Here is a 15,858-nt window from a genome sequence, read left to right as displayed (position 1 = left end):
ATCTGTGTTTGAATGGTTGTATTTTTGAAGGTGTCATCATCCAGGGATGGGCGGGTGGGCTTGGGTCGATGTTTGTGCTCTTTGTGTCCATCTCAAGGTGGAAGAGGGTGGGTGGGAGGGGTCAGGGGTAAACTATCACAACTGGTCAATACCAAGAGTGTCTTCATTGAAAAAAAGAGGACAGGACGGGGTCTGTCCTCTTTGAAACAGGAACATTTTTTGCACCAAAGTCATCATCAAAGCGCAGCTTCTTATCCAAGGTCACTAAGGATGGATGATATCAGAACTCCAAGGATTTGTTGTTTTTTTTTGGTTTGGTTCTTTTATTTTCTAAAGACAAACTAAACTGTCTCTTTTGCATGATTATGTGTCGTCTTTTTATTGGCTTGTGTGCCCGGTAAAAGCATGACCATAGTGTGAACTCACTCTTACCGGTGTGTTTGGAAAATGAACTTGCTCATTGAGACTTCTTTTTTTTAAACTTACCTCTTGACATTCATCATCAGCTGTTTTACGATGTAGGGTCTGTAACTGTTTGAAGGTTGCCTCGCATGGATCAATGCAACTTGCAAGTAACCCATCAAACTTCAAACCCAGTTACCACGACTGCATCTCTAAAACGCCATGGATGTCAATGCCGGTTACCACCTAACTAGCTAGACATTGCAGTCTTGTAAAAATTGCTCTTTATTAAAGCGTTGCTATTTTCAATACGTGTGTTTGAATGCTCGCTCCTTTTTCATATCAAGCCAGCAGTATCTTGGGAGGTTTGTGGTTCAAAGTACTGTAACACGTGTTTGGTCTGGTTCACGTTATGTGGTGTTTCAAAGTGTTTGGGTGTCGTCCTGTCTACCATCAAATACCAAAATCCCAGTCATCTTCCACAATGCAGTGGTTTCCAGAAATGATTCACTGGAAGCTTTCAGTTTGCTTTTAACAATGAAGACAAAGCAAATCAGGAAAATAGCATTAACTATTGAGTTTAACATTGTTTTCCTTCAGCAAAGACTTTTTTAGCTATAGGAAATAACATATCTCTTAAAAGATTGCTGGCCAACTTTTTGGACATTTCAGGGTTTTGTTTTTTTAGCAATTTATCTTGGAGTGCATCTTTACCCTCCTTTACTCTTCAGATAGTTTCAAATTCAAGTCAGGACTTTGACTGGGCCACTCAAAATGATTCGTACTTTCAGTCAGAGGAGACATGTTGGTAAAATTAAGATGACTTTAAAATCTGCAAAGGGTATAGGTAATCTTGGGCATAACTATAGATGAACGAAATCAAATACTAACTAATGAAAACCACACACCAGCCACTTTATTAGGTACAACTTACTAGTAGAATATTGTACACCCTGTGAACATTCAGAACTATCAATTTAACACTTCTTGGCAAAAATATGCCTCATCGTAGCTTCAACTTTTCTGTTCCTAGCTGACAGAAGTCGTCTCCTGCTACTGTGACTCTTTACATTGAAGTTCAGAGATGTATGCCAATGTCCTAACAGGCAGCTATTTGAATTATTTTTGCCTTTCTAACACCTTAAACCAGTCAATCCATTCGTCTCAGACATCACAAAGGCTTTTTTGTGTCCAATCACAACTCATGATGGATATTTTTGTTTTTAACCAAAGAGAGGGTTGTGCATGAAAATTCCAGGCTCAGCACTTCCTGAAATACTCAGGAACTCAACAATTATGCCAAATTCAAAGCCAACTTTGTCCTCTTTTCTTCTTCAACAAATCGCTTCAAATGTCTAGATGCATAAATACATCGAGTTGCTGCCCTGCAATTGACTCGCTTGTTTTGCCAACATTTCATTGAACAAATGTACCTAATAAAGTGGCCATTGCATGTATAAGATCTAGTAATGTTGGATAAACTTATCGTGAAGTCCCTCTACAGATCGTTTCAACTTCAAGTCAGGACTTTGACTGAGCCTCTCAAAATAATTAGTAGCTCCTGTGAAAGGAGCTCAACTAAAGGTGAGCATAATAAAATACCAATCCAATAAAAATACTCTTACACTTTTTTGAGCAATTCATTATTTTTGCCTTGTAAAAAGTTATAAAATGTAATTTTATTAGTATGCAACAGATGACTATACAACCCTAGTTGATAGTATCTCAATAAAAGGAATATTTCTACTTGACAAATACTCTACATGATTCGTTTGAAAGGCAAATAACTTTGGACTTCCCCCATTTGTCTGGCTGCTGGATACCTGACTTGCTTTTATTGGAAACTGCTGCGTTTTCATGTTGCTGAGTAGATTCCCCACTCTGTATCGGTTTTATATGTTAACTTACATGCATAAACTATGTCATCTTCTTACCTCAGCATGCCATTTGTTTATACTGCATTCAATACACTCATTCGGCCCCCTTGTGTCCATTTGTTAGCTGTTCATTGTTGCTGAGTGCATGAAACTCAGCAGTGTCTATGACAAACTCTTCCTTGCAGGGAGTAGGTTCTCGTTTAAATTTCTTCCAGCAATTTTTTTTTTTTAATATTAAAGCGATCAAATTACCATCAGGTTTGCATTGTTTTTTGTTTTTTTTAGTTTGTTTTTTTATCTAAAAGATAGATAAATGGTTTTTTTTGGAAGAAGAAAATTTAATAAAAATATCATCTGATGTTCATCTCCGAGTTATTCCTATCAAAGCACAATCTTTACAAATATACACACAAAAATAATGCAGCTTGGTTGAAATTCATTTATTGATAATGAAACATTTCAAAGAACAAAAAGGACAAAATGTAATTTAAAACAACATGGTAGAATTCGTGTTCATTGTCATTCTTACAAGTTGAAAGTGGCATCAAAAAAATTGTTTTTAGGAGACGGGGAGTCTAGCGTCGAACCAGCAACCGATCCTGAGCCAGGTTATTCAACTCTGAAATGGAGGGCTCTTCATCAAGGCACTTAACCCCAAAGTGGCCGCCGGGTCACATTTATAAAACCTAAAACATCCCAACCCACTGAAATGTCCCAAATCTGGTTCTGGTTGTGATTGCCTGGTATTCTTTAAGTGGCAGGTAGCAGTAAAAACAAAATGGCAGCTGAAAACGGTCAGATTAAATATAAAGGTGGTATAAATGTCCTCAAAGAATTATGTGACTTTTCAAGTCAGAAACAGGAATGTATCGCTCAGTATGCTTGAAGAAATCTAAGCCGGAAAACCAGAGGAGGAAAAAAAAAAAAAAGATTCTCTCCCATTAAAAAAGAAAAGGAAAAAAAAGACAGGGGAAATTATTCCAGGTATCCTGACAAGTTAAAATCCCAAAGACAGGAAAAAAGGAATAGTGAGCATGGACATAGCTGATGCTGTTAAGTCAAAAAATATGTGCTTGTGAGTGTGTTCACGTGTTTCGGGCCGGGGCAGGAGTGTGTGGTCTGAGTGTTTACCTTTAGTGGGGGGACACCCCCATCGTCCACAGCAGTTTCAGGCCTAACGCTGCTGTTTCCCCCATCCCACTCTACAGCTGCGTGCGGCGTACGTCCAGGGCAAGGGCTCAGTTTGGCTCCCTCCCACTCTAGCTGCAATAATCAGCAAGAGGAAGAAGGTGGCTGGAGCAGCAGCAACAACAATGCATGCAACTAACAGTTCACATGGAGAAGGTGGAATAATGTGGAAATGTTGAGTTGCTATGTGTCATTTGAACCTAAAACTGTCAGTTCAGGTGTCCCATGAAAAACGAGATGGATACTGTGAGACGACAGTAAATTAGCATGTTTGGTCTGCTTTTGATGTGTTAAAGAAAAGAAAAAAATCCATTTTGATTTAAGCGGTGAGTTAAGCTGTTATTTAACTGTGATAGGGATTCCAGAAAAAAAACAAATCCTTGTTTTGACTTAAAATAAAAAGGTGTGCTCTGGTGAAAACAGCCAAGAGGAAAAAAATAATCTGCCCTTCACACTGCCGCTGGAGCAATCCAGAAGCAACTCCTACATCACCTCTTCTCCACCCGGCCAACACCCGAATAAAACCACAAGATATAACAGAGGAAATTATCCTACAGCTCTCTCAAAAGACGACTGTAGTCAACAATTTTTGCAATCTCAACTTCAAACCACTACAATACATACGTACCAAAGTGTACATTTCCCTTATAGGTCTGATGTTTTCTAGGGGAACCTGACAACAGGAGAAAAAAAAGGAAAAATAGCTACTAATAGAAAATTTAAATAACTGTTTGCTCAGTGACATTACTCCTGGCTTTTGCAAATTCAAATATGTACACAACAAAAAACAACAGTCTAAAATTATGCGATGACGTAAATGTATTAAATCTATTTTCACTAAAGAATGAAAGTGAATTGTGAATGAAGTCCAAAGAGTCTGATCTAATGCTTTAGTAGCTAAAATACCAGAACCCTATTGTACAAGTAAACGGTCTGGTGAAGAAAAATGGGGAATGAATTGGTCTTTTGATTGGCTGTGCGTTGTGATAGTCAAAATATGCTTGTCTGATTGAATTAAACTGCATGTTAATATCTAAAAATATCTGTGTGTTACAACATACTTCTATTTATGTTGGTTCTGGTCTGCAGTTTGACCAATTTATTATTTAAATGACCCCTGATCAAACTGAAATAACTAAGTGGCTTCTGGTAGATTATTTTTAATGAAGTCATATTACAAACACATTTCCTTAGCAGAATTTTGAAATTTACTTTAAAATAATCAGTTGTCAAGTGCCCCCTTTTGGTGGGCATAAAATGAGGGACAAAGTCAAACAGCCTGTGGCAGACGGCACCATTTTGTGCCCAAAACACTCAAATGATCAAAACTGTGAAGTTACAATATCAGCCAAGGAGCAAAATGAGAAGCTTCCCATTTCTAATTCGTTATCCAAGTTGCAATGAAATTCAATCTCTTTAGTTTTTACAACTACCAAACTTCAGTCTTATATAAGGAAAGTAAGTAAAAACCTTAGGAAAACAAGTTCAAATTAACCAAGCCATTTAAATTTTACTCAATTTTTCATTTTCACAAATCCCTTTTTGATGCTGGGACAGCTGACGGGACCCGACTGATACGCAACCACTTCAAACCAAACAAGTCCTTCTGTGCAACATCAAACCGACAGCGGACTAAGCCAAAAATATTACATCAGCATTTTTTTAAATAAATGCTCATTAAGCAAAACTCAGAAGCTAATTGTCATCAGCCAAATTTTTTTTCATAAAGCTACACGGTGAGCTGTATCACCTTGATTTTCCTCTGTAAAAAAACAAAAACAAAAAGTCAGATTTACCTCTCAAGCCATTTAATTCCTATTATTTGCAGCTAGAAAAACATCAAGCTTTTCATATTCAACACCAATTTTATAATATACGTTCTGACCTGCTGATTCACATTTTTTATTCTAAGATGTACAACAAAAGGAGAAAATTTGTGCTCCAGGGATCTGACAGAGGTAGTAGTTATGAATACAAAAAATAATTCATTACAAACACTAAAGCACAATCCCTAACCATTTTATTTTTATTCAGCTGACTGAGGGCATTAAAGTAGACGCCATTGGTCGATTTATGGACTGTAAATGGGAATTTTAAGTTTTAATGGATTTATAACTGTGGGTGAAAAAAAAAAAGTAACTTCTGATAACTGACCTGTCTGTCACAGGACAAAAACTCCTGACTGACTCTGATTTGGGGTTGATTAACTGGTCGTCTCTACTCAGAAGTATCAACTGCAGCAATCGTTATCTGAATAAACAGAAAAAGAGCGCCTTAAAACTCAGTTAATCCAAGGATTGCTATACACTCTGCAAAGGTTTGGGCTCAGGTCACCCACCACTCACACAACACTAGAACAGTTTTCTGGAATAAAACCCTGACAAGAAATCTTTAGAAACTGTTAGAAAACTGTTTTTGTACAGTCTTGGACTGATATTCAGAGAACATTTGACATTTTATTGATCATTGTTGACCGATTGAATTTTATTTTTATCTTTAGCTTTCCCTGGCAATTTAATAAATGGTTGGGCAAAGTAATTGAGGAAAATGCAACATTCTGGATCCCCTAAGGAAATCACTGAGTAACATTTAAACAAAACAAGTCTGTGGAAAAGAAACTATGAAAAGTATAAAAGGGGCCTTGATCCAGCAACAAGGTAAAAATGCTAAACTTCGTCCTCCAACCTAACCTTGTCCCCGGCAACAGTCAACTAGGAACCAGTTCTGCCACAACATCTAAAAAGAAACTTTGAAAGCTGACCAATACCCCGTTTCAAGTTGCCGAATTATCTCCACGTGTTTAAAGATCTTCTTGCTAACTGGTCATTAATGGGAAAAACATTTAGCCAAGAAAAGGAAACGATGCTTAAGACGCAAAGCACATTCGAAAACAACCTGGCTTCCTGTTCGAGTTTCCTTTTAAACTGTCCCTCATGTAAATACATATACGTGAGCACACACATTGGCAGTGTGTATGGAGTGTGTTGGGGGAGGGGTGGGACTATCGGTAAGGGGGTTCTGGCGTGTGGTAAGGGTAATCGTGACGCTGGGGCGTGGGTTGCCCGTGTGCGGGTGTCTGCTCATACGGTGTGGATGTGGAGTAGTTTGCCGTTGCTGGGTAAGCTCCAGATGAATCATATGCTCCCGATGCACCGTAGCCTCCAGACGTGTCATATCCTGCCGAGGCGTCGTAACTTCCTGAAGAAGCATTGTAATTCCCAGATGAAGTGTCGTAGGTACCCGACGACGCGTCGTAACCTCCTGAAGCGGCGTATGTTCCTGGGGCTGCATAGGCGTCTGTCGAAGCGTAAGTTGGCGGTGCTGAGTAAGTCCCTGGTGGTGCAGGGGTGGTGGTGGGAGGGGCTTGTGTCTGAGCGCTGCCCGGTGGAGGAGGCGGTGGTGGAGGAGGATTGGTGTAAGCGTATTGGAGGTACTGATACTGTTGCTGGTACTGCTGATACTGTTGGTACTGATGCATTTGCTGGTAGTATTCTGAGTATGACCTAGAGAGCAAGTCCAAGTTAAGTAATAAGTCAAAAAAGCAGGGGCAAAAAAAAAACAAAAAAAAAAAACAACAACAACTAAAAGCTCGTCTCTTACAAAATACTGAAAATATTTAATGAACCTTTGGAAAAACTTTTTGGCTTGACCTAGATAATGTAAGATTATTTATTCCCAGTTTAAACATCAAAAACACAATTTCTTACAAAGTATTTTGTCTAGTTTCTAGTACAAATATCTTAGTACACTTGAAATACAACAAACTTACAAGTAGTTTTTCAGGAGCTTGTTTTCAGTTAATAATTCTTTAATATTGATGAAAATAACTAGTTATAAGTGAAATAATCTGCTAGTGGATTACATTTTCCCTTACAATATGGAAACATTTATTGTTCTACCAAACCTGTCACTCAATGACTGCTGGAGGTAACCACCAGCGCTTCTCACAACCCTGTAAGGAAAAACCTGTTAAATAACGGGCGTCTTGTTCCACTGGCAGATTATTTAACTAATAATTAGTAATTTTTCATCAATATTAATAAATTATTGACTTAAAACAAACTATTTATTGCTGACAAGTTACTTGTGCGTTACCTCTGTCTTGTTTCAAGTGTACTACAATATTTGCACTAGAAACTAAATCAAAGCTACTTGATAAGATTTAGTGTTTGCAGTGTACATCATTCCATGTTGTGTCTCCAGTAAAATGTTTTTCCTCACCACATCAATGCGTTAACAGTTATGTGGAAACAGTAAATAATGACTTCAAATAAGATAGAAATTTGATTTTCTTTAAACTCCACTGTAAATGAATGTTACCTAGCAACAGGATCCGCCCCTTCAGACGTAGTGGTGGCAGGTGCTGCTTCTTCAGAGACTCCAGGTGGCGTCGGCAGCAGCGTGCGTCGTTTGGGGCGTATCTGAGCAAATGAACCGGGAACCGGGTCGGGAAGAAGAGGGGCCCGGTTTCCTCTGATTGGACTGCGGTCTCGTTCGTTTTCTGATGTAGCAGCTGCTGCTGCTGCTTTTCTTCCCGCCTGCTGCTCTGCCAGAACCTATAATTCAAATTTAATGAAAAAATATTAATTAGAAAAACTGTTTTTTTTTATTTTTTTAAGAATTTGTATTAGCAAAACATGATTAAATACAAAAGTTAGCTCGCCTTCTGTCCTTCCTGAAAGAACTTGGCTCTTGCTGCTTCGAAGAGCGTTGTGGGATCTGGAACAGCAGGTTGCTCTGCCTCTTCAGCCGCAGGATTGTGATGGGCCAGTTCTTGGTAGACCTGGTCAGCAACGGCTCCATACACCTGGCTGGCAAGAGCACCGTATATCACCCCATCGGCCCCCTTAGAACTAGTAAGGCCTTTGAGAGCAGCGTAGGTGGGGTCAAAGGTTGTTGTGTTGTAAAATGAGTTATGGACACTTTGTTGAACCTGAAAGAAGAAATATAGACCTTATTAAAAAGACATGAAACTCCAATCTGACTTGACTAATTGGTATCAAAATGAAATGGAAGGTGTACAGTTATTTAACTATTAGATTTTATCCATTACTAAAAATGCTGGTTTTATTATTTTAGTTACTTGTATGGGCAGGCCAGCGGCTGCAGCAGCGGCAGCAGCTAGCACAGCTGCTTGACTCTGGTGATGTTCGAGTGACGGAGGAGGACGTGGAAGAAGACCCTCTCTGCCACCTGGAAGCAAGGAGCAAAGACCACAAGTGTGAAAGGTTGTATTTTATTTTTTTAAAAAGAAAGAAAGCAAGCTGGATTCTCCATCTTCAGTTGCAACACCTCCGCCTGCAGATGAATCTCCGCCCCCTGGGATCTGATTGATCAAAGGTTGTGCTTTGGAAAGCTCCACAGCCAGCTGACGGCCCTTGAACATGGTCCCGTTGAGAGCCTCGATAGCTGCCAGGGCTTCCTCCTTCCTCTCCATATGCACGAAGGCGTACCCAACATTTGAGCATAATCTTGCTGCAAAACAAATTTTGCAGCCATCAGCTTACAGGACACAAATGTTTGACTATTTCTGTATTTCTTTTGAGTATTATTAGCCATTCTGGTTTATATACCTTTACCTTTGACTTTATCACAGTCTAAAACTCTTCCAAAGGTTGAGAACAGCCCGTGGAGGTCATCTGCTGAACACGTTGCGCTGATGTTTCCTACAAACACTTTAATGGAGTTAGGCGGACGGGCACGTGACTCTTCAACAACCAGCGGCCTGCCTCTGTACTCTTTGCCATCCAGATGCCGTATGGCCCTGAGGGAGTGAAACCAACATCAGAACTTCAAACACAGGACAAATCAGAGGAGACATCTAGACAAACCAAAACTCACAGTAAAGCAAACATTGATATTGTCTTTGGACAAACTCAACAAAGATTATGTACATTTAAAATGGTTTGTGTATTCTTATTAATAATGTAAGTTATGGTTTAGTAAAATATTTTCTAGGTGGTTCTCTGAAACAATAAAAAATGCCTTTTTCAAAATGAGAAGAATCATCTTACTTATTGTGATCATGGGACCTGCAGTCATTATTAATTGGAATTGAATTGTATCATAATTTAATTTTAACACTTGAGCAAGCTAGTTATAAGCACCCAACCAGGAGAAGTGCTTATACAGAAGCATTTTCTATTTCATTAACAAAACACTCAAAGGATTATACCGCACTAACGCTCCAGGGAATCTGCCCATATTCCACCTTTTAAAATGTCTGACTACAAGTAAAATTGTAAATGCACATTTCTTATTTTAGCAGCTACAAATCTTCCAAATATAATCCAAAATTAAAGCAATTATGGGCAGCTTTGGAACAGTGATGGCTAATTGGGAAGTTATTGGTTCAGTTCTAGTCTCCTCCTTGGTACATTTCCATGTGTCCTTTGGCAAGACATTTAACTCTGAACCAATACTAATTAAAACAATTTAACTCCCTTTCAATTACTAAAGTACCTTAAGGATGTTCATATTTAACACCTTATCCTTAACGTGCTTATTAACAAATTGTAAGTTTTTCAAAATATATTACTGTTTTCGGCTTTGACATCTAACTTCAGTGCCTTTAAACCTGCTGGTTACTGAACTTCAACATAATTCTACAATTTTAGAATTTGCTTCATAACAGTTAACTGGTTTTGGCAAACTACAACTAATTCATTTTCACTTGCTTTGATGTTTCCAGAGTCAAGGGGTTTGTAGGATAATCACAGCATAACACAACAAAACTGAATTAAAGCATATATTTAAGAATTAAATGTAGATCAATGCCAGAAAAGGGTTTTCACGGACTATAATTGAGATCATTCACAGTTTCCTACCTAAAATTATTTGATCTGTAATTAAAATATTTTTTAAAATTTACATTTAAACCAAGGTGGAAGAAACTTGATGGCCTTTCCGCACTTTTAACAGTCTATTACAATCTCGGCAAGTCAAAAACACCAATCTATTTCTGGCTACAAATAAACATCATGGACAGTTACATACCTGTCTGCTGCGCCCTCCCCTTTCAGGGTCACGAACGCATACTGTCTGAGCAAAGAACATGTGTCGATTTCTCCATAAGGAGCGAAAAGCTTATTTAGTTCATCTTGAGTAGCATCTAAAGGAAGGTTTCCCACAAACAGCTTCACGTTCTCACCGCTCATCTCTGTATCAACCAGACATCTGGAAAAGAACAACAGCATTTATTGGTACAAGACGTTAGGTTAGATATTCCCCGCCGAACGTTAGCTACCCATTTGCTAACTTCCCGCAACTCTCCAGAAATATAATGTAATAGCACAATTGTAACATACTGGTTTTTTTAACCTTTCAACATGAGTTATGGTACAAAAGGAGTCCGAATATTTACAAAGATGTGGCTTTCTGGCAGGCGTGTTATAAGCTAAGCTAATATCACCGTTAACTTTAGCAGTGAAAATTGGTTTAGGAAAGTAATAAGCATACCATAAGACAAATAAACTAAATAAAAGGAGACATAAATGAAGATTAATGAAAACAAAACGACGTTTTTGTGGCAAAAAATACAACCAACAGTTAATTAAAACTCCTGGCCATTTTGTTTAACGCTAGCGTAAATGATGCAGCGTTAGCCGTGGAAGCTAAAGCTAACAGTGATGTTATATGAATGAATTTGCAACCGTATGTTTCGACTAAATACATTTTGCTTAAAACACATACAAGCAAGCATACCGAATAAATGTTTGTTTTTTTCTGTGTTTAACTCAAAGACCAGACAAACGTTTAAGCCTAAATGGTGCACAGATAGCTTACCCAACGCGGTCGTAAGCTGATGTGGTTCAGACGTCACATCCGGCTACGCTGTTCTAGTAAAAAAAAGAAAAGAAGTAGCACTGCCATGAAAAGCAGATTTTGGGTAGTTTTAATAACTAATAATACGATTCTTTGTTTATTTGAAGAAAAATTTGTCAGCGGATACAAACAAAACGTCACAAAAACGTGTTCAGCTGTAACCTATATTAAAATTAAATTGCATTATGTTTTGAAATTATTCTATTTTGAGCTTTTCGACAGCAGGAGGCGCTATTTTACCAAATTATTCCAGGCGAAGTCATCCACAATCAATGAATGTTGTGAGACCCATTGCTTTTCCGATCAGTAGTGCGCGGTCTTATTTTCTTTCTTTATTCTATTCATTTTTTACAAGACCGTATGAGGAGATTTGTTTCCAGGTGACATCCTCCTCCTTCCAGGTGAGCTGGAAGGTGGAGCCACACACTCTTGTGGATCTGTAGACGCACGTCATGACAGGCCGGAGTGGAAGGAGCAGTGAACTTTTCTTGGTTGTAAACTTGGAGACGGAAGAACATGGAGCACGCCACGATAAACTGGAACCCGAGAGGATAGAAAACAGGAGCTGAGCGGAGAGGTACATAGACATAAAAACATCTGGTAATCTTAATATTTGAACTGCAGACTTAAATGGCAAGATTAGAGCTTGAGGAAAAGATAGAGTTTGAGGAGACAAAGTGGAAGTTTTAGGAATGCATGCTGCGCAGTCAGCATGATGTTGGCCTTCATGCTGTCGGTAGCGTTTCTGCATAATAGAAATAAAGATGTTGATGTTTGACACAAAGTTTTATTATTAAATATGATGTGATGTCAGAGTTTTCTGTCTGTTTAGGCTTTGACTTGAATTGCCATTTCATTAATCTCTCTCTCTCTCTCTCTCTCTTTCTCTCTCTCTCTCTCTCTCTCTCTCTCAGAGCTGCTCAAGTTGACCAAGTCTGGACTTGCAGTTCAAATCCACAGATTTTCTTTGCAGGTGTGGAGCAGACTCACCCATCTTATTGACTAAGGCATAATCAACACTGATAATATAATGGGACTGCCTGATCATTACTGGTACAGCTAATAACAGTGCAGTTACTGATGTGTGTGTTTTCAGATGGCACAGCAGGAGGAGCCTCTGTATGATTTCCCAGAGCCCACCCAGCCATCAAAGTGTAAACTCCTGGGGGTTCAAAGAGGAAGGGGTTCCCTGAGAAGCATCAGCGTGTTGGACCGTCTCCTGCTTACCGTTCCTGTCTGGCTACAGCTGTCCATCAACCCCGCAAACGCGCTGCACATTCTGCAGAGGGAACCTCCTGGGGTCTGACGTCTGACACAAATCTATGCAGCATGCTTTCTTGTTATGCACACACAGCGTTGTAAATAAGTATTTGGCAACTCTCAGATTTCTCCTGATTTTGCTTTTTTGTCACACTTACATTTTTTTTTAAGCATGTGTGGCTTGTTTAAACTATCCGTGACCCAAGTGTGCTTGAGTCCAAGGTAACAAATTAATGACCAGATAATGTTCTTAAGGATTTTCTGACTGAGAGCAGAATTCAAAGCTCCATCAATTAGGACAAGCTTTCTAAGTCCTAAAACAGAAAGCAGACCCAGAACATCACACTACCGCCATGTTTGACTGCCGGTAGAATCGTTTTTCCTTAAATGAATTTTACTTTTGTATTGTTACTGGAGATCATTAAGATATTTTCTGGTCTTTTTTCATCTTGAACCATGGACGCTGGTTTTTGTCCAGTCTGTGTCTTGTTGTTGAATCATGATCAATGACCTAGATTAGATTAGAAATTTGAAACCTCTTCCTGACTGATAAATGTCAATGACTTTGTCTTAAATAGGAATAAATCTGTAAGGGGAAAAATATTTTTTCACTGACTATACACTTTTAATTCGTGTCTTTTCATCATGCTGTCTCTTGCATTCAGTATTAAGTTTTGTTATCTTACAGACGTTCCTGGTAAGAAAGTCCCGCACATCCCAAAAGAACGTGCTCTGTGTTCGTTTGGCAGATGACAGTGTGCCGTCGTTTGTTCAGGAGTTTGGCATCAGGGAAGAGCAGTGCAGTAAGAACATTATTCCACCTCTAACCCCATGTTTTTGTCAGTCTTGTCTCACAAAAATAACTATTTCAGAAATCGTCATATGCTTGTTATATGGAAACTATTTTTAACCACTGTGACACATTTTTGTACTTTTTTATCAACAGCTCTGTCTCTGGAGAGTTCGGCCATCAGCTTTCCAGATCTCCCTCGACTAATTTCCTTTTACTGTGTCAGCAGGTAAAAAAGGGAAACTTAGTGCCCCTTTGTAGTTTTGTTTCAGTCAATTTCTTCTTCCAATCTATATTCCATCTTTAATCATTAAGTATTTAATGATTATAATCGGATGTTGCATTTGCATTTCAGAGATGTGCTGCCTTTTCCTCTGGAGCTTCCTGAAGCCATTGCAAAGGCGTCATCACACAAGGAGCTCGAGTCCATCTCCCACATGGGAATTGGTGAGGGAATTACCCGTTTCCTCACAGCAGCTATTGCAACCTACTATTTAACTGTCTGAAGCTTTGAAGAAGGGATTTAATTACATAATTCATTCACAGACAGTGGGTTTTGAAATTGCACACACCCCTATTAAAGTGCTAAATTGTTGCAATGGAAAATATTTGACAACAAAAAAGTTTAAAAGTTAACACATGGTTAACAGTTAGCTAAAAATTAAGATATATTAAAGGAAAAAAAATACATATCAAATAAAATAGGGGTGTGTACACTTTTGAGAGCTACTGTATTCAAAGCTATATAATAACATTCCAATTCTTTTCTAGAATTCTGGCGTTCCCATCTGAATGTCCGTGGACCACGGGAGCCTCCTAAGCCCAGAAAAGAGGAGAAACCAGATGTTGCACCATCGGCTCCACCTGTTGTTCTGCAGACTTACTGTGCAGGGGAGCCAGACTGTGTTCTCCAACCAGATGCAGAGAACCGGCTCAGTGCAGCTGAACCCCACTCAAACGGCACTAAATCTGATTCAAATCCGACTCTGTTCCAGGAGTTTTGTCCGATCACAACGCGGAGCCCCAAAGAACTGAACTGCGGCTCCGGTCAGGGCGCCCTCTGCTTCATCAACCCTCTTTTCTTGCAGTCGCAGAATGCTTTCTCCAGAAGGCGCATGTTCAAACGCAGCTTAAAGATTCGAGTTTCCACAGAGACGTCAAGCTCGCTCTCCCCTCCGCTCGCTCCGCCGCCTCCTCCACCCCTTATGCCTAAAACCAAAGGGAGATGTAAAGATTTAAGAGGAGGGGGAGTGAAACCCAGCGGAGGAACACTCCAGGTTGAACAGCCTCCATCAGTAGATCTTTATGTCTGGCCAGAGATACAGGAAGAAGGCCAAGCAGAGAGCGAGATGGGTCACACTGAAGCCGACATCAAACAGGAAATGGCTTTAGCTGAACTACCAGCCATAATGGAGCATCTTTTAGATGATTACATGCAGCCTTGTTCTGCGGTCAGTGCCCACTCTCCCTCGCTTTCTCCTTACCAGTCGCCATCAGTTTCTCCAAGAGCCCCCCCTCTTTTCCCCAAAACTTGTCATTCCCGCTCTCCTCGCTACTCTCCCAGTTCTTCCCCATCCTTCTCACCTTATCAGTCCCCGTCTGTATCCCCCAAAATGCCTCTCTCTCTCTCCCCATACGACTCGCCCAGCATTTCTCCATCCCTCTCCCCTGTAACCTCTATGAGCTCCTCTTCGCTGTCAGAACAAGTCTGCTGTGCAGAGGCTGCTCCTTCAGGACCAGATGAGCAGACATCAGTGCAGGAGGCTGAGGATGAAGCAGCACACACGGGTAGGGATAAAGACGATGATGGACAGGCAAAGGATTCGGATGAAAAGAAGGAGAAAGAGGAGAACAATATGGATGTAAAGAACGCTGAAGCAGAAATCTTCAGTTCTGAAAGTAATCTTGAAGAAGCAGCAGAAACTCCACCTCCGTTACCCCATAAACAGGACACACTTAAACAAAGTGATGAGCAAGCACCTTAGACTGTTGATTCATTTCAAAAATAGTTAATGTTTTAAACATTTTTCAAGAATGAGCAGAGATATCTTATAGGAATAATTAATATTTGAATGACATGTTTCTTAAAACGTGGTTTATGTGGTCTTCCTTTTCAATTAGCCATTTTTAAAATTTAACTCAGCTAAAATTAGTGACAACAGTTGAAATGTTTGCAGAACAAACCCCTCCATACCAATCGCTTTCAATCTGCAAATATAGATTCTTGTTCTTGCAAGTTGTAAATAAATCATTCTCAACTAAATATGCTGCTTATTTTTATTTTATGTAATTAAAATATTAATACAGTAGCACATTTTGATCTATTAAAAATAAATCCATGAACATCATGGCTTTTGTAAATTTCAAGAAATGATAGGAGATAACTAATATATACTAAAATAATTGTTAAAATACAAAATTCATTTTATTATGGGATCAAATGGGAATTAATAAATAAATAATAAACTATGAATGAAAAAAAACATCATGCATCACCTGGTATTTATTTATCTTCAA

The 15,858-nt window shown here is 39.2% G+C and overlaps 2 protein-coding genes across 4 annotated transcripts; one reads left to right on the top strand and one right to left on the bottom strand.

Annotated features, from left to right (window-relative positions):
• Positions 1–2,704: 2,704 nt before the first annotated feature.
• Positions 2,705–11,317, bottom strand: rbm14a (RNA binding motif protein 14a). 3 transcript variants are annotated; one of them, XM_014985901.2, is made up of 9 exons: positions 11,253–11,317; positions 10,464–10,643; positions 9,041–9,231; positions 8,760–8,942; positions 8,551–8,660; positions 8,131–8,400; positions 7,788–8,023; positions 6,554–6,970; positions 2,705–3,542 (listed from the first exon to the last, which is right to left on the bottom strand). In XM_014985901.2, exons 2-9 carry the CDS (start codon positions 10,622–10,624, stop codon positions 3,539–3,541), a joined length of 1,572 nt encoding a protein of 523 aa, XP_014841387.1. In that variant the 5' UTR covers positions 10,625–10,643; positions 11,253–11,317; the 3' UTR covers positions 2,705–3,538. The 3 variants fall into 3 exon arrangements, with proteins under 3 accessions (XP_014841387.1, XP_014841384.1, XP_014841386.1); XM_014985898.2 differs by having other exon boundaries at positions 2,705–6,970; XM_014985900.2 differs by having other exon boundaries at positions 2,705–6,970; positions 9,047–9,231.
• Positions 11,318–11,529: 212 nt separating this feature from the next.
• Positions 11,530–15,824, top strand: LOC106917148 (uncharacterized). Its single transcript, XM_014985903.2, has 7 exons — positions 11,530–11,868; positions 12,206–12,264; positions 12,388–12,591; positions 13,240–13,354; positions 13,498–13,570; positions 13,697–13,788; positions 14,113–15,824. The coding sequence occupies exons 3-7, from the start codon at positions 12,388–12,390 to the stop codon at positions 15,324–15,326; spliced, it is 1,698 nt and encodes a 565-aa protein (XP_014841389.2). The 5' UTR covers positions 11,530–11,868; positions 12,206–12,264; the 3' UTR covers positions 15,327–15,824.
• The last annotated feature ends 34 nt before the right edge of the window (positions 15,825–15,858 follow it).

Source organism: Poecilia mexicana, unplaced genomic scaffold (genome assembly GCF_051168715.1).
Source record: "Poecilia mexicana isolate PSO_F unplaced genomic scaffold, ASM5116871v1 scaffold_14, whole genome shotgun sequence".
NCBI classification, from domain to species: domain Eukaryota; kingdom Metazoa; phylum Chordata; class Actinopteri; order Cyprinodontiformes; family Poeciliidae; genus Poecilia; species Poecilia mexicana.
This window is presented reverse-complemented; position numbering and strand designations above follow the sequence as displayed.